The following is a 22,414-nucleotide window of genomic DNA, read 5'->3' as shown; positions in this document are numbered from 1 at the left end:
TCTTAACTCGAGTGAACCAATCTTCTATTTTTTATGTAAGAATATATTTTTAATTTTTTCTTGTTTTTTTTATTTAATTTCTTTTTTCATTAGCGTACATATAGTACGCATATATGGGTTTAGCGTGGCTTCTGCTCAGCTGGGAAAATATTAAATCATATTGGCGCTTTTCCATGCAAGCAGCCACGTAGCCAAGGGTCTTCGAAGGTGGTTCAAATGCAAACTAAGCTCTTCGCCGCGGGTCTAATAAATGTAAACCACCATCCTATTGTGATGAAGGTCCATTGAAAAGTTTCGCATGGACCCTCAAAAGCCTCGGGGGACCGAAACTCGCCGTTGTCCAAGCCGCCGACAAATGTACCTTGTGTGTACACACGGCCAAACCTTTCCAAGTTTCCAATTTTCTCTCCCCCTCCCTCCATGCAACTCTCTCTCTCTCTCTCTCTCTCTCTCTGCTTTTTCCTCAGACGCTCGAAACACAACGCAATATTAACATAAACTTTTCTCTTCTTAACGATGAACATTTTTGTATTTAACAGTTGAGCTACTTTCTTGGAGAATCTGTGTACACTCATCTCTTTTTTTTAAATACGCGGTGACTTCTTTTTTAATTTTACATCGAGGAAAAACATTTTAATGTACAATTTTATTTAAGTGGTCGTAAATAAATATTCTCTTGATGTAAATAAAATTTAATTAAATGTACTATAATTACAATTTGATTCAAATAAAATTTTATTCAATTAAATCAGACGCGTTTATTTTCAAACTGTAAATATTGGTTTGAACCGAAGAATTTTTTCTGAATGTAATAAAAGCTTTTGCATTTAATAATTAAGCCACTTTCTCGCAAAATCTTTTCACTTTCATACGTTAATGTTATTTTTTTTAACGAACAAGATAATGAATTACGCGTTGGTTTTCACAAAGAACTGTTACCACGAAAAACAAGGACTATTAACGCAATTGTTTTACTTCGTAATGAACGTTTTTGCATTTAATAGTTGAGCTACTTTCTCGGAAAATCTGTGTACTTTCATTCGTTACTGTTTTTTTTTTTTTTTGAATGAACATAAGGTAGCGAGTTGAGTGTTGCTTTTGACAAAGAGCCGTCGCTCGGGGGGTTTTACAAGGTGATCTAGCTACTTGCGCTGTGTACAATAGACAAGATGATATTTTTGTACATACACACATAGACACGCACACACGTAACTATACCGTACCTACTTACATCCGTCTCGGCTGGGTGTTCCAAGCTTTTCTCTCGCAATAATATTTTCCGTTTCTTTATAATCTTGTCCCTGACGCATATTTCTGTCAGCTACACCTTTATGCCAGCTTGATTGTCGACTCTCCACTCGTATCTTTGTTTCTATTTCCAAAGCTGAGCCCTCCACTCGTTGCTTCTTATTTGGCTCGCTACGCTATCTTGTCTCGTGTGGGTGAAACTGCTCCCCGTGATATATCTGACAAAAAACATAAATCGCTATGGCCCAGCGATAAGCAAAATGGGACTTTTCTTTTCCCTAACGGTACCGAACCTCGAAACTTCTTCCATAAAACTCATAACTCCCCAAATGCATGCATTCACCTCTTATTTACTTGATTTATGCGCGCCCTTTTTACATACAGCAATGACGCAAACTTCTCTTATTATTTCCATCCCTGTCTGTGTCATTCCACAATTCCTCTTTCTCCACTTCCTATCAATTTTTTCCCTTAATAATAATCCATCGGTTCTATTCCCTCCGTGCGCGACAGAATTTTTCATTTGGAAAATTCCCATCGAGGATTCGACGAGTTTTCTAAAACAATCAAACTGTACATTTCACCCAATGGCAAATTTATCGGTGCGTGCTCCGCGCATTCGTGTGCAGAACAATTAGGCACGACCATTCGCAATTGTCCAGCCTGACAAATTTTCAGAAATATAAAGAGCGAGTAGGCTCGACGGAGGGAAATAAATAATTGGAAAATTAGACGATGAATGATGAAGCGATTGAAAAATGTGCGAATAAACGAAAATGCGCGGGATATATAGCGCTGGGGAAATTTGATGTTTGACGTTGATGGGAATTTCCAATGAAGAATGGGGATATAAATAAATTGATTGTTCGCGGAGAGAAAAAGATGGCTTGCAACGATAGAAAGAGCGTGAGTAGCAAAACGGCTGATCGACATGATTTCGCCAGGTTTCTCGTTATTTTTTCTATATATATATATATATATATGTTCACCTGGAGCCAGCCCCAGATGGACGAAATCGGGTCAATCGAGTAGTTTTGTTGGTTGGCGTATGTCGAGTTGGTGGCAGGGGGTTGAAAAAATGGTTTGGCGATGGAGTGGGGGGGGGGGGGATGACAAGAGACCGTGCATGAGGACACGAAGAGTGGGGGGGGGGGGAAGGGAGTAGAAAAAATTGGATGCTAGAATCGATGCGTAATAGAAGAGGCAGCCAGACTCGCGATGAATAGCCGGTATTACTTTATCGGCTGCAGGCGGCTAAATCGAAAATTGAAAAACGGCCGGTACGAGCAAAGTGGGTCGGACACGATGCACGTTTCATGCAACTCTGCCTCCATTCTCTGCTTCTTATCCCATTTCTTCCTCCTATCACCCTCCGCCGCACGGTCCTCGTACACTTTACGACGCACTCCGTGCCTGAAATATCTAATCGTATTAGCAATTAAACTAAATTATTATTTTCAAACAATTTTCCGCTCGAAACGACATCGGCATGTTGCGAGCTGCCATAGGCTGAAAAAAAACCTTGCATAAAATAACGTCATAATGCAATGCAATTTCCGTCTCATTCATTATTCCGTTTGATCTTTTTACCGGCTCTCAGCCGAATTTATCCATATTACCGATTCGCTGTACTAATTTATTCATGAGCTTCCCTTAACTCCATCCGAAATGGTGTCTAAAAACGAATGAAATTATATTATTAATCCTGCGATACAGCCCCGGCTCGGCGGCAAAATTTATTTAAAAATCTTACAAAGCTCGAAAAATAACGGCTGCTTTTTATTGCTGCGAGGGAGAAATTAATTAAGCAAAAGAGTGCTTTTGATTGTTCTTTCGCGAAGGTGAGTTTTTTAATTATCAACTTATATCGAGTATGCAGCGTGGGCAAGCGCTCGCGCGTTCTCCAGTTCAATGCGGAGCAACTGCGGAAAGTGCTTCTCCACTTTTCGGCCCGCCGACGTCTGGCAGAAATGTTTATATTGCCATTAATAAATATTTATTGCTCGCTGAAAACAACGATACATTTATTACGAGCTACATGCATATTTATAAGCCTGTAATAAACATATTGCGCCCTTTAATAAACAGGCTTGCACGCCAGTTATATTAAAAAACTGGGCTTAACAATTTGACGTTTCGCGCTCTCCGTTCATTAATTATAATTAACGCGAGCCTTCTTATCGCGCGGCTTCTCGCGCTTCGTTGCAATTGCGTCTAAAAAATTGTCCGAAGCTTCGGGAGCCCTCGCTCATAAATAAATCGATCCATCGCGCCGAAAAAACTTGCTCCACTGAACAATCGTTTTTATGGAAACAAAGAAAAAGGAATTGTCTGCAACAGAGGGTAAAGTTTTTATATAGGAGATAAATTTTTCCACAGTAATAGAGACTCTGCTGAAAGATTCCATTCGATTTGGCGAGGTCAAGTTCATCCGGTCGCGAATCGTGCGAATGGCAAGGCATCGTAGATCTCGCTGGCTCAATCGTTTTGTTTGGTCGCCGGAATAGGTCGTCCAGATCAGTGGCTCTCAATCTCCAGAAATCCTGCAGAAAAATAGACCGATCCCTTCCACCGGTAAAACCTCTCACATTCCAAAACTGATTCATCCAGATATATCTCAATTTATTCTACTTGTTCCTCGACGCGATATATTATATTATCATATATCTACAACAAAATCATTATACGATATTCCTAAAAATATTGAATTTTATATTTTACGAATATACTGACGATACAAATTTAAGAAGACTTTCCAACAATTTTGTTCAAATTCTTACTAGATAGCTGCAGAAATTTTGCTTCGAATGTGTCTATGGATATGTGCAAAGAGATAGAGATGAGCATGGTAAGAAAGGGAGGTTGGAAGGGTGAGAGGGGGGAGGGGATGAGAATCACTGGGAGGAAACAATGGTCCATTTAAACAGATCGAGCGAAACTCTGGTTCCCCTCTGCGCGTTGTCTCGTGCTTGCAATGGCTTAGCCCGGGGAATACAACGGAACGGCGAGCTTTCGCAAGCTCCAACCCGGCTGGATGCCTGCGTGGGCTCCTGTCACCGATATCGATCGCGGTAGGAAGGAAACAATCGTAAATATCTCTCTCCCTCCCTCTCTCTCTCTCTCTCTCTATATATATATATATATACAACAATCGATTACAACTACGTCGATTCTATAATGATTGCGATAAAACAAGCATTCCCCCTTTAAATCAATAATACAAAAATCTGCCAGCTTACCACACAGTCCGTTTTACTTTACTCCACACTCCACGAGATAAACTTCCAAGTCATTTATCGATATTCCTGTGTTTTTTTTATTTCGCAATTTAACCAAATGGAGGGACGTTAAATAATAACACACGCGAGTTGACAGCCGCAGGCAATAAAAAACCTGACAATCGGGACAGTTATTATTATCCAATGGAATTCGAAAATAGCGAGTTGACCCACTTGTTTAAGTTAACAGCATCTTTCATTCTGAGATCTTTTGCCATATTTGTATATCCCGCTGCATTTCATCCAACCATATGCAGCTGTATTCAGAAATCTCAACCCTCTGACCCACATAGCACTCTGCATCCCCATTCGCCCATCCGCTTTTCTTTCTTTCCTTTATGCAAATGACATCTCGACGAAATGAGAAACCTGCGGGGGTCGTCATCACTCGCACTCGTCTCTCCGATGCGAATCTAAACCCTGGGAGGTTTCCTCGATACACAAAAAATTTCAAACTTCATCCGTAACTACTTCGTGCTTAATTGGAGCTTCCAACGTGGCGAGTTTAAATCGTCGTTATGAGATATTTATATAACGAGAAAAATGACGTCCCAAAAGTAGTCCTTCTCCTCTACGAATCCTCCAAATCTCGACTTCATCTCGTCGTACCCCAGTCATTCCAGCTCCTTTATGGCTGAAACTTTAGCTCGTTTTGTCACATACACGACTCTCCTCTCAATTTTCATCAGTCTTTTCCGCTTGGAAGGTGAGAAAATATTATTAAGATAAAACGGAAATTATATATATATATATATATAGAATTTTCGCTTGATTTTGAGGGTCGATCGTCGAAGAGGGAGCAATTCGGGAAGAAGGATAAATTTGAAAGAAGAGGAAATTGCGAGTCTATTTCTTTTATTTTTCGAGGTCGATGGTGCATCTTGGTATTATTGCGCCATAGTGGAGTAATTTTCATCGATAATAAGGAGGAGAGTGGACCGTAGAAAAGCGAAAGCTTGCAGGTTTTGTTAAACGTGTAGAGTCTGGTAATATCGTTAATGGTATAAAATCGTTTACAGCGTAGTAATTGGTAAGACGAAACGTTTTGCTCGGTTTATCCCTGAGCCGGCTGTGCAAGAATTTATTTTTAATTATTTCCTGCCGAGTGCAGGTCTGTCGCCGAGCTTAATCGATTCGCGTCCAACGCACTCTATCCTGGAAAATGCTGTCATTAGAATTAAACAAATTGCTGGCTTTTATATTCTGTCCGGATGGCCAATGACTCGAAGGCCATTCCACGCGTCCCATACATACATAGTATCGCGCTTCTTCATCTCTGTCAACCGTTGCGTTCTATCCGGTCGTTAGAATTTCTCGCCTTTTCTAATTCAAACGTCCAAATTTCCTTCGGGGATTAATTGGTCGCGCCGTACGAGCGAAATTAATTTGGCAATTTTTTGTTCCGGCGCAATTGAACGGAAGGGAGATAAGGAGTCGTGTGGGAGGATCGGACAATGGGAGGTGGAAAGGCGGAGGATGAAGAAGAATAAGAAGAAGGGGGTGCAATAAGTATAAAGCAATTACCGAGGTATTGTGCGAATTTCGCTGGCGGCCCCGGGAACGGGATCGATCGGGAGGGGCCATTAATTATCCGTGATTGGCTCGAACCGATGCACGTTGAGGTTAAGTGACTCCAAGTGCCGAGGAAACGCTATTGTCTCGCGCTGCTGCCAGCAGAAAAGTTGCATCCACTCGAAAACTCCACAACTTCCCATCCGAATAAGCCGCGTCAAACTTCTCTCCCGACCAATATAATATCCTTTGGGATATTTACTATCGCATTTACCGTTTCGCCACGAGATTTATCAAAAACTCTAAAATCATCCAACGATTCATTTTTTGCTCTTCGCAATTAAAAGTTCTTATATCAATAAGGTGGAATTCTGGAAAAGTTCAGTTTTATTGGGAATTTCGAGAGAGATTCTCGTGTAAAGTGTTTCGATGAGGCGGTCACGATTATACATTTCCGAGGACGCACCACACGAGGCTCCCGATATCCGGATGCAACACCTACTTGGGTTAGATTAGGGTAACGATCGGCAAAGCTGATCCGTTCCCACTTACGGAAGGATAATGGGTTAGACGGAGCGAAGGAAGAGACGGGAAATGCGTCGAACGAGCCGTTATCGATAAGCACAGGTTATGTTCGATATCATCCTGACATGCCTCCTGCGTGTCAACCCCCCCCCCCCTTCATATATATATCGTTCATAAACCCGTTCTATCTACCTCATCACCCTTTAACTTGAGCTAACAATCTAACTTTTCCACCAAATTTATAACCAAGCAATTTTCAAACAATTTAATTTGCTTCTATCTGCATGTATATAGATTATAACCAATTTTGAAACTACAGCGTTAAACAACAAATCGATGAACGTAACGAGAATCTCATTTGAATTTTTCTTAACCGCTTGAACGAATTTTTCGAATTGTTCATCCAGCATCTACCTGGTAATAGAAATATGAAATTGTAGTTTAGCTGTGATTCGGTATATATATATATATATATATATATATACATACGTGTGTACATGGAATTTCATTAATCATTAAACAAAAGCCCACCTCTCCATCTGGCAAAACAAATTATTGCACGCTTTATCGAATATAAAACCGAGCTTTGTGCAAAATTTCCACCTATTTAAACACTCCACGCGTCGGGACGTGTGCGTTTCGTACTTCCGGTCAAGTTGAGGTTAACTGTCGGCGCCCAGAAGTGCTTTCATGCGAATTACTAGTATTTGTTTAAATGATAAATTCTGTTCGCGATATTCCATGTTTTTTCTCCGTATTTTTCCAATTACACGAACAGCACCGACGGAAATGCCCGAGTACAGGAGGGTGAGAAATCATGATGAAATTTTTATCACCGTGGTAATATTATGGAATCCTTTTAAGGAGTTTGACGCGATGATCTCTTGGAAGAGAAGAGGGGGGGGGGGAGTCGGATATAGAGAATGAGAGGGAGATAGAGGTAAAGATACAGAGTGTACGTGTTAGATAGAGACAGAGGGGGGGGGGGGGGGGGAGTCAAAGCAGACAAGCGGAAAGTTTGATCCCTCGCGGTGACGTTTTAGGCCAAAGGGAAGAAGCTCAGCCTTTAAATTTTGAGCTGGGCTTTGGATGTCTGCTAGCTTCATGCGGAAGCTGGGATTAGGCCATGCCAGATGAACAGAAGAGATAAACCGCAAACTCCGCCCCCCCTCCCCTCCCTACTTCCCTCTTACACTAAACAAACCATGTTTTCTTATTCGCCAAACGTGGCCTCGAAAAATCCCTTTTATCGCGAAAACTTGCGGAACCCTCCCCGAACACCATGTCCTCTAATCTCGTTAAATCGACAACGTATAAGAAACTTATCAAACGCTCATCCCACATTTTGTAACCCCCGCAAACGGAATTTAGCGAGAAAAATAATTGACGAGTGGATGCGCGTGACAAGTAATTAGTTCAAAGAAGGTGGAAAATAAAAAACTGCGAGAGAGGGTGCAAAATTGGAGCCACTGAAACGTCATCGATGACGAGTGAACGGTGGAACAATAGGATTAAAATGGAAATGGAATAAATCAAGCGTTCTGCAGTCTACGGGCATAATAAATACGTCGAATTCGAGAATCTACAAATTTTTTATGAAGATATAATATGGTAATTGAAATTTTTAGGGAAGGAGAAGATTCGATAATGAATTGTATTATTGAAGAGATATTTGATTCCTTTGTGTAAAAAAAATCTTTGAATAATTCGTTGTACATTGGAGGGTTATTAGGGTACGTTGACACCGAACGGATGATTAGTTTTTGTCAAGTCTATATAAGTGGTGGCCAGCTGAAAGAGCTGATTTACTCGGTTGGTAGGATCATCAGCTTAAATTACACGTGATTAATGCCACTCGAGGGGCAATCATTCGCCAATATATATATTCCCTCTATTCTTGCTTGAGTCGCACGCGATAGTAAGCAACGTAAATGGCCTTCGTGATGTACCTTCCAATTATTATACACCGACCTATATCCAAGGCCTCTCTTACTTTGTCCCTTCTTCCTGTTTTCCCCCTAGCAAAATTCACCTATTTAAATAAAAACTTGTTCAAAAACTCCACCCACCTATTCCAAGCTCAATCGAGGTCTAATTGAAATTAATATCAATCAACGTTTGTTAAAACTAACAAATCATTGAAATACGACAATAGCTTTTGGTATATAGATGAAAAAATAATTTAAGAAGAAAAAAGGAAAACTATTAATAAAAAGTACTATCAGTGACTGCTATTAGCTAATGGTAGCCAGTGATAATACTATCAATAATGCAGCATATGTGCTTCAGAGCGTAAAGGGAGTCATGGTAAAAATGGAAAAACCAGTAAAGGGAGCATGATTTCTAATCAACTTTGGTCCACTGACATTATTAAAGCTAGCTAGCTGTTAACACGTAGCTGTAATTGTCGTTGACCTACTTGCAAGGATAAAAGGTATATCCTTGCTTGGAAATCCTGTAGAACCTTTGGAGCCCCGAGCATGGTTTCTTTCCTCCGTTGTTTATGTCAAAGGTTCTTCCATTATCTGTATTTACGTTGGTACTTTTAACCCTATAATTGCGTACATCCGTTTTTATTATTAAACGAATTTAAAGAAATTAAGCATCAGATGCGCAGAACGAATGTTGCTAAAAGAGAAACTGTCGGTGGAGTATATGGAGGATCTGTCAGTACCATATATTACATAGCAACTGTAAATAGATGGTTCAGCGGGTGGTAATAAGCGCTTATCTTTGGCGCGATAGCGAAGAGCCGCCGTTAACACTTGGAACAATCGCATTTCAGCCACTCGTGAGAACCAAAGAACTCGCCCCAGGCCCATGCCATCCTGGCTTTTCCACTGCGAATACCTGTAGATTCTATACTGATTTTTATCCATCCCTCCCTCTTCTTGCTCATCTCCCGTCGTATCTCTAATAAACCCATTAATTTTCATCCTCGAGCATTTCACGTATACGCTGTATAAGCACTCAAATATATATATATATATATATATATATGTACAGAAATATTATGGTATTATTCGAGAGATAATTCTAATGATGATTATTATAATGCTTCGCACTAATATTTGTCTCTGTTTGTTACAGGTAAGTTGAAATCGATGTTCTCGAGAGGCTAACAACCGAGTGAGTACAATTACTGTTGAGGGGTAAAAACAAAATGGAGCTTTTCAAGTGGCCAGTGGAAAATTCGTTAAACGAGACAGGCCGAACGATTGTTAGCGAGGGCGAGGAATTGGTTTTTGCAGGTTTTGCTAACAGTCGGAACGGGTAGCATCGGGGGCTTTGGAAATTAAAGGCCCTAGCACAGGCCGCGTACCGTAATCCAAACAACAAGGTCGACTCTTGGTCCTCTCATTCGGAACGCTTGGCCTCAATTTAGCCGAGCAAGATCGTGATTCGTGGCCACGAGCTTTATCGACCGTGAAGCTCCGATGCCGGATAAGAGGAAGAGTAATCTGAGGAGGATGAAAGGAGAGTACAGAGAGGTGATTCCTTCCTTTTTACCTTCATCCAACTTACCTTGGCTAGGAAGAGCCCGAGGAGGAAGAAAGGAGGAATCCGTTCTGGCGTCCTTGTCTTGCCAAATCAACGGGAAAGTGATGGGAAAATCGCTTACACTCGTTTCTCTCGCTCTACCAGCTATGTAAGTTCTTTTTCACCCCCTCCACTCCTTTTCTCTCTTACGCTCTTTCCCAGTTGCTTCTTGCTTGGATAGAGAAAAAAGTATAGGATCTCTCCTGGGTGTCCTTATCTATTTTTACCAGTGCGATAGGAAACCAATGAAAGTGATAGGGATGGAGGGTACAATGAAGGGATCTGTATTTCAAAAAATCCACCCCATTTTTGTTGCTTCGGTCAGCCCCCATCCCGGCACCGTATTTGAAATATCAGTATAATCGTGCATCTATCGAAATGAAAGGAGAACTCATGATTTTTCCTTGTTCAATTTCAGTCGGTGGAATTCTATACGTTGGGTTCAGCGAGAGGATATAAAAGTGAGGAGGAGGAGGAGGGGGGACGAGAAGTTGAAGGGGTGAGGATAGCCGGAATACATTAGGAGATGCTATCGGGAGTACAGGTCGTTACCTGTGTTACCCTCGGACCAAATTGGAGGCTGCTTCGTTGGGGACTCGAAATATATTCCGATCGCTCCTCGACCCTCGCGAGGCGCGAGAGAGATCTCTGACAAATGGTCCGGCACTCTGAAAACGCAGGGATCGCCATTTAACTCCCCCTCCCTCCTACCTCCTTCTTTCAATACTTTTTGCTTCCTCACGAATGTCCTCTTCTACCAGGAACGGGCGTGTACTTCAAATTATACAACCCCTCCCCTTCCCCTATTCACTATCGACCAGATTCTCAAAAAACCACCACTTTCCGAGGACGCCACTTCTTTCAATCTCCAGATTTTCATCCCACTCACCCCTGTCTTCCCTCCAAAAGACTCTTCAGCTATTTTTATTTTTAGTAAAAGACACAAAAGTCACACGTGTGTACGCTAAATTATACCATCCCTCCCACTCTTCTATTTACCATCGACCAGACCCACAAAAAGAAACTATTTCCCAAAATGACTCTTTCTTTTGTCCGGATTTTTCTCCTCCATTTCCAAGTGCCTCTCTCTCTCTCTCTCTCTCTCTCTCTTTCCTGATTAATATTTTAATTCAACAAAAAAGGCTATAGAAATTATACTCGTGTTAAAGAAGCTAGGCACAGAAATTACGCGAGTTAATAGTGTACGTTGGAGGGTTAAAGCGACCCGAAGAAAAAAGAAGAAAAACGATAATCCTTTGGGTTGGTCAGGCTTCTTTAAGGCGAGAATGGATGCGTACAGGATGATCCGGTTAGCAGAGTGTTTAACGGAAATTGCCAGTCCTTTTCATGGAAAAATGTAATTTATGCCGAGAGCGAAGTCTGGTAGTTGTGGCTTGTGCACAAGGCGCGAGAGCCAGCTTCAAAAGAGCAAGTAGGTTAACTCGATTATTGCAGTAGTTATAGATAGCGTCGAGTACAAAGCCCACGTACCATCAGGCCAAGTTCCGTACCAGGCAAAAACCATAATGCACCTGCAACCTCTTTGTTTCACCTTTAATCCCTCTTTCCCTGCTATGCAACTGTCCGAAGCTCAACTTTCCAGCTTCTTCTAGGCTGTTTCATGGCAATTAGTCTTCGCCTGCTCCTCGCTTTCATTAAACTTAAACGCGCAACTTCGTCTCTTGATTAAAATTTCACCTTATCCCTCTCTCTCTCTCTCTCTTCCCCCCTCCCCCCCCCCCCCCCCCTTCGATCCTTGTCCAGCCTCTTTTTCAAGATATATAATATATACGTATATAAAAACTCGGGAGAATCTCGAAGGGAAAATTTTGTCCAATTTTAAAAGATGAAAATTTTCTTGAGCGCGTTCGTTCAGTAATTTGCCAGAGTCTCTCGGTCGCTTGATTATTCGTTCTACGTGATTTTTTCGTGCTCCACACTCTGCTCGTTCATCTTTCTTTTTGGCTATTACCCGGTGGTCCCGTAACGACAGCCCTGACAAAACGACGGCATAAATAATGTATCGCCAAGACGGTGAATTCACCGGAAGGAAGAGACGAGGCAAAAAATTCATAGGAAGCGTGCAATGAGAAGGGAAGTCTGCATGGGGAGGGTGGTTCTGTCGGTGCTTCTGTATTTTAAGGATCTCGTTAAGAGGCTGGGATAATCAAGCGGTACCCTTACGCGTCCCGTGGGACACCACTGGGACGCGTGTAAAACGAGAGGGACATTGAAAGGAGGACGCGAGGAATCGCGTGGGCGGAAGAATCCATTATGACACCGAGAGATGCTTGATCCGTTCTCTCTCTCTCTCTCTCTCTCTCTCTCTCTCTCTCTGCCCTCCTACCTCGAGAAATCAAAAAATGGACTGAAATGGCCCCAAGGAACATTCGTGTACCCATAGAAACGCCGCAGGAGTCAACCGACGACTCATCTTGAAAAATACAAAACAACAAACTCCTCCGTGCATTTCTTCTTCTTCTTCTTCTTCATCTTCATATCTTTTATGTATATTTATGCTTTTCTACTTCTTTTCCGCTTCTTGCCCGTAATATGTGACACACATTCCACGACGAAGAAATTCGATCGTCGTAAAACTTTGCTGACTCGAGGAGGAGCAGCAAACGTATTGTTTCTCTTCTTTCAAAAGCGTTTTATTTTAATTATTCAAGCTCTCTGACCCTCTCTTTTCCACCAGAATTATTACTGGCGACGCGCAAACATCCTTGTCCCATTTTTCGTGGCTTCAAAAATTCAACCGATGGAAATAAAGATGAAAAAGTAACGAAGCTGCTGACATTTATCTTTCTTATATCTCGCTTAGCTTATTCCCCGCGTGTCATCGTAAATATGAAGCTACACTTTCTAGCACTGTATTGGATATGACCGGATACATAAAGCGCCGCCAGGCTTTTTTATTCACGAACAAGCTTGACGCGCGCCTGTCATGGAGATAATTGAAGAAAATGCTCGTTTGATTATATAGTTTTAGAGGAATAACGACAGCGACATGGCCAAATTGAATTAGCCACGACATTTTAAAAATAGTAATTAAAGTCGAATTGCATAGAATAGTTTAAATATCTGTCCGAAGCTTCGGCTGAATCGGTGTATATATATATATGATAAATGCAAGCTCGATCCACAGGCTTCGACGAGGCCTAATTAAACAAACAAAAACTTCATGAGGAAATATATTCAAATTTCTCGAGCTCGCTATTTATTGTATATCAAAGTCTCCAATTCTCCTGAACTTTGCGATAAGTTTTACATGGATAGATGCATATATGCAGAATGAAATTAGAGCGAACGAGAATACTTTACGAGTTGAGATAACAAGAAATCTAGTCAGAAATTAATGTAATCACGGGAGGCATAAGTAGGTTGCCATTAGCCAAGATAATTCATGCGATATTAAAGTTTCAGTAACAATAATGCAGCTACTTGATGTAATTCAGAGCGAATTGGCATTCTCGAGTTTAATTAGATTGACGCCAGGCTCTTGTTTACCCGGTTTCTATGACGATTTACAAATTGCATCGTCAATTCTATTCCCAAAGCTCGCAGAAAAATATAATCGATGAACTTCGTTAAAAAATAAGTGCCCACTGACAAAGAGATTCTCTATAAACGTCTTTCAAAGAAATAATAAATTGCTTCGTAATTCTCGTAATCTATATTGTAATGGATTTATAAAAAAGTTCGAAAGGAAAATTATTAAAAGTGAGACGTACGAGTGTTTCCATTGAGTTTAATAATTGTGCGAATTAAAGGTTTTTTGAGCGACCAAGTAGATAAATGGACAGAAATATGATAGAAAAGGAAAGAGAGAGACACACACGAGTCGAATTAAAAATTACAGCTATTATCAGGGGTGTCGTATCATTTGTATAAAGAAACATAAAATTAAAATATAAAGAAAAAGAGAGAATATAATATATTATTATTATAACGCACTGTCCAGTGCACACCGAGAAAACGTATTACAGTAAAATTTAGCGTGTATCCCCACAGTGTCGTGTGTTTACATACACAGAAAAATCACTGCATAATTATAGTACTAATTGCAGTACTAGACGTAAGTAATTAATCTCAGAATAACGTTAGCATATGCTATAATTTACTGTGTAATATTTACTCCACGTATGTGTGTGTGTAAATAAAGAAATGAAATTAAAATAATAAGAGAGATATAAAGATTTATCTATCAGTGGTTAGGGGGGGGGGGAGGAATGAACTCGAAGCTTTTGAAAGGATACAGGGTATCCGAGTAAAAGCTTGTTTTCCTCGTGATGGAATGAAGGAAAAATTGTGTCCAGGCGACGAGCGTTATCGGAACTTGCGGATCATCCGTGCGAAAAGTCGGTGGATCATGGCAGTTCTCGGGCAGGTTGAAGCGAGGGGAATCCATTGCTCCTTTGCAAGCAGCCGGTATAATCCGGCAAAAGTCCGGAAAGAAATCAATATTCCAGCTGGAGCCTCGCGTTCGCTCGCTTTGCTTTCCCATCGCGATTGATTTTTCCCATCGAACGCCCTATCTCTGCGATTTCTTTTCTCCGATCTGTCCTGTCCCTCTCGCACGAACGGGAGGGGCCGAATTCTCCAAAGGATCCTCCCACAGGAGACGCGGCTTTCCTAGAATGGACTGGAAATCGCGGAATCTCATTTCCGCGAGAGATCACCTCGCGGAATAAGGATCGTTCGCGGGGGGAATCCTCACTGACGAAATTTTCCACGTTTCCTACATCGATCTGCAGTCGAAGCAACTTTGTCAATATTCGACCAAAAGCTTCTAAACTTGAAAATTAACGTAATTTTTTTAAATTTTATAGTGCAAGCTATAAATATATCGTGCGGTTTTGAACGAGTCGCAGATTTGCAATTGCGATTCTCAGTGGTACAATAGGATCACACCGGAGCTAACACGTATCGGAGAATAAAAGGAAATCCTATACTGTACGGGAAACGCAGATTTCCGGAATGGACTGAAAATCGCGAAATCTCATTTCAGCGAGGAATCACCTGACAATTTAAAATAAGGATCGGCCGCGAGGGTAATCCTTGCTGGCAAAAATTGTCCACGTTTGCTACATTGATCTGCGGTTTAATCGAGTTTTCGAATATTCGCCAGAAGACTCGATATAGTCTCGAAGCTCTTATCCTTAAGAATGATCTAGAACTATGAGATGAAATGTATTATGTCACGCGTTCCTGCAAAAGTACCGAATATATACGCGGGACGGAGATTCATAATTAGAAGCTTTAAGCGGAAGACGTTCGACTTGGCAAGGTGTAATCCACTTATCCGACACGTCACTAACACGTGAAATCAGGCCGCAACGATTGGTAAGTCCGGGTCGTCTCGGTTGGATCGATTATCCGTCGTCGAGTGCATCGGAATTGCATCACGTTCTTGTAACAATGTTGTTGCTGATGCCGAGTAAACTTGACGTCTGTGAGAAACTGTTGGGGTGGGGATGGATATTTTGCATAGCCGGCACCCATAGTCCATTTGATGTGGTCAGGAACAAATCCCGAGGGCCGAGAGGGACTGGAAGGGGAATGGGCTCCGTGAGCCTTAACCGCATCTTACACCCCAACTGGCAGGATATTGCAAGCTCTAGGATGTTTGACTTGCCAAGTAAACCTCCCTCCCCACACCACTTTTCTCCTTTCTATCCTCTATCCTACAGGATTTGCTTGCCAGACTTCCTCTAATAAGGGATATTATTCGAAGCTGCCTACGATAAGTGAGTTGCGGTAAACTGTGTCAGAACAGCTCCACATAGTCAGTGTCCCTACGCGAATATTAGAAAATATTTGTTACGTGTAATTTCCAACAAATATTATTCGCCCACCAATTTTCCATCTTTGCAACGTTAAATGCAAAACAGCAATTTCATTGTGACAAAATTTAATTACTGATTTTCTTCATTTTCCCTTTGACACGCAACACTGTACACCGCTAAAATATCATTCTCCAGTGATGAAAACTTTGATCTCTCCGCATTGCAAGAATGTGTATTATAACCAGCAAATATTATTCGTTTGACAATGTACTCTCGTCAATGTTTAACGTAAAAAATCGAATTGTTACAACGATATTCAATTATACTGATATTCTTTATTATATTGTTTAGCTTGTAATACTGAATGACTTGTGAGAATAAAATTCTCGAATGAAGAAAAGTCATATTGACAAATTATATATGATAATTAACAAAAATTACACTAAAATATATTCGATTATTGGTTTTTCTCGTTTTCCTTTTGACACCTAACGCTCTATCTCCCTTGAATCGAATTCTTGGGAAAAAAGCTTTGATCTTTGTCAACGTTTTAGACTTAAACGTTATCGATATACGCACCACACACTACACTCTACCTATGTACATGTGAGAGTAAGGCGTATTCACACGGAGGAAAGTAAAACGAAAAATTCCGAGCAATCGTTCGTGCGTATAGCGGATCACTCTCGTTTTTCCAGGCTATTTACTGGAAAAACTACCCCACCTACGTTATTTACTTTGATCGTTTCACGAGCATACATTTCGTTAGAACAACGGCTCATATTATATAGTCTTGAAGTTTTCGCGTATTCTTACGCTAATCGAGTCCCTCGGCTAAATATTCGAGCCAAGTTTCCTTGCAGGATCAATTTCAGAAAGCCTGCTTGGATCTTGTAAATAAGAGTAGGGAGGGTGAGGGTGGTAGATAAACAAGGAAGGAGAATGGAGTAAATGATAACGGAGTGGGTATACTATATATAGAGGGGAGGCTATATAAGTGGGGGGGGGGGGGGGGAGCGAAAAGGTGCGAGAGAGAGAGAGAGGGTTCGAAGGAGACTGAGACAAGTTAGGCTTTGCTCTGGCGCTACGCTTAATTGCGGCTTACCTACCCTAATTAATTTCGCCAAATTTATATCGTCTTCCACCCAAGAGGTAGTTACTTCGACGGAGCGCATTTCCAGCCCCGCCGGATTTCTTTTTTACTCGCAAAATTTACTCGATTTATTCACGAGTGCTCCTAACTAAAGACGACTAATTTCATACAGAAGTAAGGGACAGCACGAGAGAGAGAGAGAGAGAGAGAGAGAGAGAGAGAGATAAAACGAAGCATTCTGCTTTGTTAGTTAGCCAGTAAGCCGTTGAAAAATATTCAGCTGTCGCGAGCAAAGAGAGCCCTGGCGTGATAAAATAACGATGAGATATTTCCCAGTGGCGCACACGCGGAGATGCCAGCCACTGCTGGAAAGGAAAAATAGTCCAAGTTTTGACAAGGACATTTGCATGGAATCATACACGGAGAATAAATCGCGAAGGAATGATCTTTTGAAAAGGTGGAACTTTAGATTTTTCCACGCGAGACGCGTTATAGTATATCTCTCGTTTTGCTCGAGGAAGCTTCCCGCGAGCGGCGAAACGTCGAAACGTCAGGAAACAGGAAGCGAGTGTGTATCTGAATGGAACTTTATCCTACCAAGCTACGCGGAAATATTATTCGTTTCCGGTTCTCCACTCTTTTCTCAAACCCCGCCACAGCCAGCGCTTTCTTTTCTCTCTTCTTTTTTTTTCACCCTGGACCATCGAAATGGAATTCCGAAGGTTCGATGGTCCTCGAGCCACTGGGTTTTAGCTTACCACAAAGGCGAGAGGAGGATGCAGAGACTGTTTACCATAAAGAGAGAGGACCGAGGCTGTGCGCGCGGATCTCGGCGGTAAAAATCTTTTCGCAAGTTTTTATGGAAAAACTTTAAGGCTCTCTCGGAAAAATCGCGAGAGTGAGGGGTAGGATGATGGAGAGATAAAAGAGGATACTGCTATGTTTATTGGAGATGTTTTTTGTCACAGGTTTTATCCACGTTCCAAGTGTAGCGGATAATAAGGGGGAGAAGAAAAGTGGGGAGGGAGAGGAGGGGGGGGGGGGGGGTTGTAGTAGATGAATAGTAGAAAAAAAGGAAAATATTTCTATCAAACGAAAGCGCCGTGTCTGCCGGCTCCTCGTTCGTCGAGTTTCCGACTTAATTACATTCTCGCTAATTGACGGATTCTAACGAAGCTCCCCCTCCTCTTTCCTTTACCCCCACCCTCAAGTTTTTTCAACATCCACTTCGCGTCACAATCAACGATGCAAATAGCAAGAAAATTCTTCTTATCCATCTCGAGGAAGGTCGTAAAATCGTTTCTAGAATGTGTTAAATTTATCGCGAATCATAAAACACTGTGGATATGACTGGGAAGAAAAGAAAAATAAAAATAAAACAGAAACAGAGAGTTGTTTATAGATAAATGATCGAGGCTTTCCTACATTATTGCGTATAAAGTAGACCGTGTAGCATGTACGGCGAGCTGCTGGAAGAAAGTTCGATTATTCGTTCGACGAGGAGGAATCAATAAAACAGTTTGCACGCGCAAAAGAAAACACGTGAAGAGTATCGCGCGTACGGTCTCTTTTTAAGCGAGCTCTGTTGCTTCCATTTTAGCCTGCGCTTCGACCCGGGTATTCCCCCAACGCGACTCCACTACAATTTCTTCCTCCCTCCCTTAGAGAAACATGCGGAAAGCTAATTGCGATAAATTGCCATGCGTGTCCGATAATTTCTCTCGCAGCTCGCTTATATATACGTATAAATATAGGGAAAAACCTGGAATTTATATATATCGAGCCTCAAAATCCCATGTAGATCTTCGGACTGTATTTACATGGTAATTAAAAATTCGTTACGGTATCTCTCTAATAGAATTTATCGCGTGTATGGATTACAATTGAATATAGATGATTACATATATATATATATAGGAGTTTATTTCGAGTGATACAATATATCAGTTGGAGTTTTCAGTGGGTGGGAAAGAAGTTGGTTGGCGTGGGCAGTTGGTGTAATAAAGCGATTTGCGTTTGGCTTGTCGGTGGTTGTAATGGGTAGCCATAACGAAATAGTTAAGGCCCCATAGGGCGAGTAGCCGTGGCGATACATCGATTTTATTGGCATGCCATCGATTAGATAACACCTCGACGGGATTACTTTGCTTCTTGGAAGGTCTACGTGCCGGCACGATTCAGAAACGACTTCGTGGAATATCATCTACACGCTTCGCTTGTTCCTGTCACCTTCGCAGAAGCGCGATATTGCATCGCGCGTAGATAACACTGCGTTATCTCCTTCCCTGCTTACTCTCCTCTACCCCCCCCCCCCTCCTCCTCCTATGCTGCATCTTGCAATGGATAACATTGCGCTGCTATCTGCCCCACCCCCACCTATTAGTATGCTATATAGGGTGCGTCACACGAAACGTCTCGTAGAATGAACACGTTAATCTCCATGGCTGTGTAATGGTGTCAATTATATTCTTTGCACGATGATATTAATGTTACTGGAACGAAGCTTCGCAAAGGTGTTAAACAAAATTTGCGTTTGTAATTATTTGAACATTTCTTGTACGGTGTCTTTGAGTATTTTAGCTTGTGCACAATTTATGTTTATATCGACTGAGAGAGGAAAATTAAATATACTTCTTGGTCGGAGGGGAAAAGTATGAAAATTAAACACGAGTCGAAGAGTGGTGAAGAAAAATTGCGTGGGTATTGAAAAAGGTAAGAAGAGATTTAGCCGGTGGTACACACACACACACACCGGTCTAAAAGTGAAGAACGAGCTTTAATTGCATTAATTATCGACGATGGCGCATATTTACGTCCGTTGTGCACCATGTCTCGTTAGGGGAACATCGTTATCCTTGCTGGCCGTTTGTTTTCGCTCGCGGGGACCGTCTTTACGGCCCACTAAATCTCAAATCAGCCACTTTGTTTTCCTACCGGCTTAATCCTTGAGTCACTCAAGGCGGGGCCTCATCGTTGCACGCGTCATCGACTCTTGGCTATTTTTTAACTCCCCCCTCCTACTTGTACGAAACAATAAATAATTATCAAGCGACCTTCGTCTATAAGCATTTCTCTTTTGTTTCGTATCATAAACCATTATTATTATTTTGCGCTTTTTTATCCAAACGCCCAAGGAGCATCTTGCTCCTTCGTCAATAACGATTTTCAGACCTTATAATGGATGGACGATCTCGAGTAATGATGCTTTTTTTATAACGCAATAAGACTCGAAGATTAATTTACAAAGTTCGGGGAATTATCGACGTTGCAGTACTTGGGAGATACTGAAAATTGCACGCTCTGGCTGGTCGATACCGACCATTATGGATTATGTACTTAAAATATGCCAAAACCATCGTGGCACTTTGTTAGAAAACTGCTTTTACGTATAAACCATTAAAGCGTTAATTACATATGAGTAAAGCACTAATAACTAGCCTGTAATGACAGTGGCTCTCTGTATCGCGTATGTCATATACACGAGAAATAATAAGCTTTGCCGGCTCGACGCCTCTAATTCGCTACTTGAAACAAGAACCTGTAACGAGATTTCCTTTAATTAGAACTGAAATTCTAATTATGCTCAATCTGATTAATATCATCAAAATTTAATTCCTCTTAATTTCTAAAAATATCCTAAGCTGCGAAGTAAAATTACCGCCGTGTCACCAACACTCGTACTACAATCTTCGGTCTATTAGTTATATAACTATGCAGAAATTATGAACGATTAAAATAAAAACGCCAAGTCATAGGAATTACTCGACGATCTTTCGAATTTTACGCTCACACGACGATCAACGTCGAGATGATCAAACGAAAGATTTATTGTTTCTTAATGATCCTGCTGGGACTATTATTTTCGTTTCAACGCGAAAATCCGATGCACGAAGAAATATGTGGTCGTCTTCCAAGCTGTAGGTACAGTCTTGTAAAAAATTGACCAGTGGAATAGAGAGGGAGGAGGATGAAAAAAATTGCTTGGAGATTTATGGGATGGTCGAAAGAGAACGAGCGAATAGAACATGGGACATTATAAAAGTGGATTCCTCGAACAGTTTCATTGTAAATAGGTTCAACGAGAGATCAAACGAAGGACCGCTAGCTGATTCCGTTTGATCTAACTTATTAAGGACCAGACGTACTATAGACTGCCTACAAGTACTGGTACTGTTCCACGTGACCTCCTACATAGTTAATGTCCTGCCTGGCAGGATCGTGTCACGTTTTGGTCTTTGCAACAACGAACGGTTGGTTAACATGAATTACCAATTGCAAGGTGAAAAAACTCTTCGGGAAATCTCGCGTAGATTCCTGTAAAAAAATTATCATTCAAATAAAACTGCACTATCCAAGTACTGTCACTGTGAAATTTTTACTACAATCGCTGCAGTCTTACGTTACTTATTTTTCCTCAAATTCCTTCAATAACTTATTTGTTCCAAATAAATTTCTCATGCATTGTAGATAAAAGAACGCTATATCCAAGTAGTGGGAAAATTGTATTACAGTCACACAGCTTTACGTTACTTATTTTTCACAAATTTCGTTCAATCGTTTGCTTCAACATGAATTTCTCATTTTGCTTTCAAGCAGGTTTAATAATTTAATGCTTATTATTGTCGGTGACTTTTCACGGTTGCGCTAGACTATTGTACCATGCAATTATGCTGTTTAATGAGTAATAAACGCTTATTAAGGGCGACCCGGCCACGTTGGGGCACTTTTTGGCACGGTCGCACCAAGCGTAAAACTGGGTAAACAGTTCGAGTTCTCGCTTAATGGCAGCAATTGTTGGTGGAACCTTCGTGGAATTAAAAGTCTGAGCGCAAAAATACTCGCGTCCGTATTTGTGTAATTAGCATAGGAAAAAAACTTCACTTCAGGACTTTTGTAAAAAAAAAATGTTGCTCGTTCGCATTATCTCACGACTAACAGGGATAAACTCGTTAAAATTATAATTACGATTTGAATAAGCTTCTTATTTAAGAGTGAGAGTAAATTGCGAGGTTTTTTTCTCAAAGAGCACCGATGAGAAGCAGCTTTTCTTACTCGTCAAAATACTGGCTCATCCTGCAGTAATATATATATATATATACACACACTTTAAATCGATAGTTTTTTTGTAGCATCGGCGTGGCTCGCTGCCAACTCGAGGGACGTCGATTTTCTCCCTTTGCTGATTCCCTCTCCGGCACGCGTCCCGCCGCTTTATGTTTGCCAACTGCGATTGTCGTTACCCAGCGAGAATTACACCGGACGCGTAATTCAACAGCACACGCTTTAGCATCCACAACTATTTCGCGTTACGCGAGCAACTATAAGTCGTAAATTTGCAGCGTCTTGAGGCTAATGAGCTCGTTAGCCGGCAGAACTTTGCTATAGCTGCTACCACGAAATATCATACTGGACTCTGCTGAATTCCTCGT

At 41.3% G+C, this 22,414-nt stretch overlaps 1 protein-coding gene across 2 annotated transcripts in view; it reads left to right on the top strand.

Annotated features, from left to right (window-relative positions):
- Positions 1 to 22,414, top strand: part of sli (slit guidance ligand) — a 224,519-nt gene that overhangs the window by 129,792 nt on the left and 72,313 nt on the right. The window contains exon 1 of one of the 2 annotated variants that reach the window (XM_066726383.1): positions 10,012 to 10,212. The exons of the other annotated variant lie outside the window; for it this stretch is intronic. Within the exon in view, the coding sequence (XP_066582480.1) occupies positions 10,034 to 10,212 (179 nt within the window). The 5' untranslated portion in view covers positions 10,012 to 10,033. Of the gene's footprint in view, positions 1 to 10,011; positions 10,213 to 22,414 lie in introns of those variants that run through there. 2 annotated transcript variants of the gene reach the window in all.

The sequence above is a fragment of the Prorops nasuta genome, unplaced genomic scaffold (assembly GCF_024137725.1).
Source record: "Prorops nasuta isolate Cenicafe-Biocafe unplaced genomic scaffold, Cenicafe_Pnas_1.2 PNAS00004, whole genome shotgun sequence".
NCBI classification, from domain to species: Eukaryota; Metazoa; Arthropoda; class Insecta; order Hymenoptera; family Bethylidae; genus Prorops; species Prorops nasuta.
This window is presented reverse-complemented; position numbering and strand designations above follow the sequence as displayed.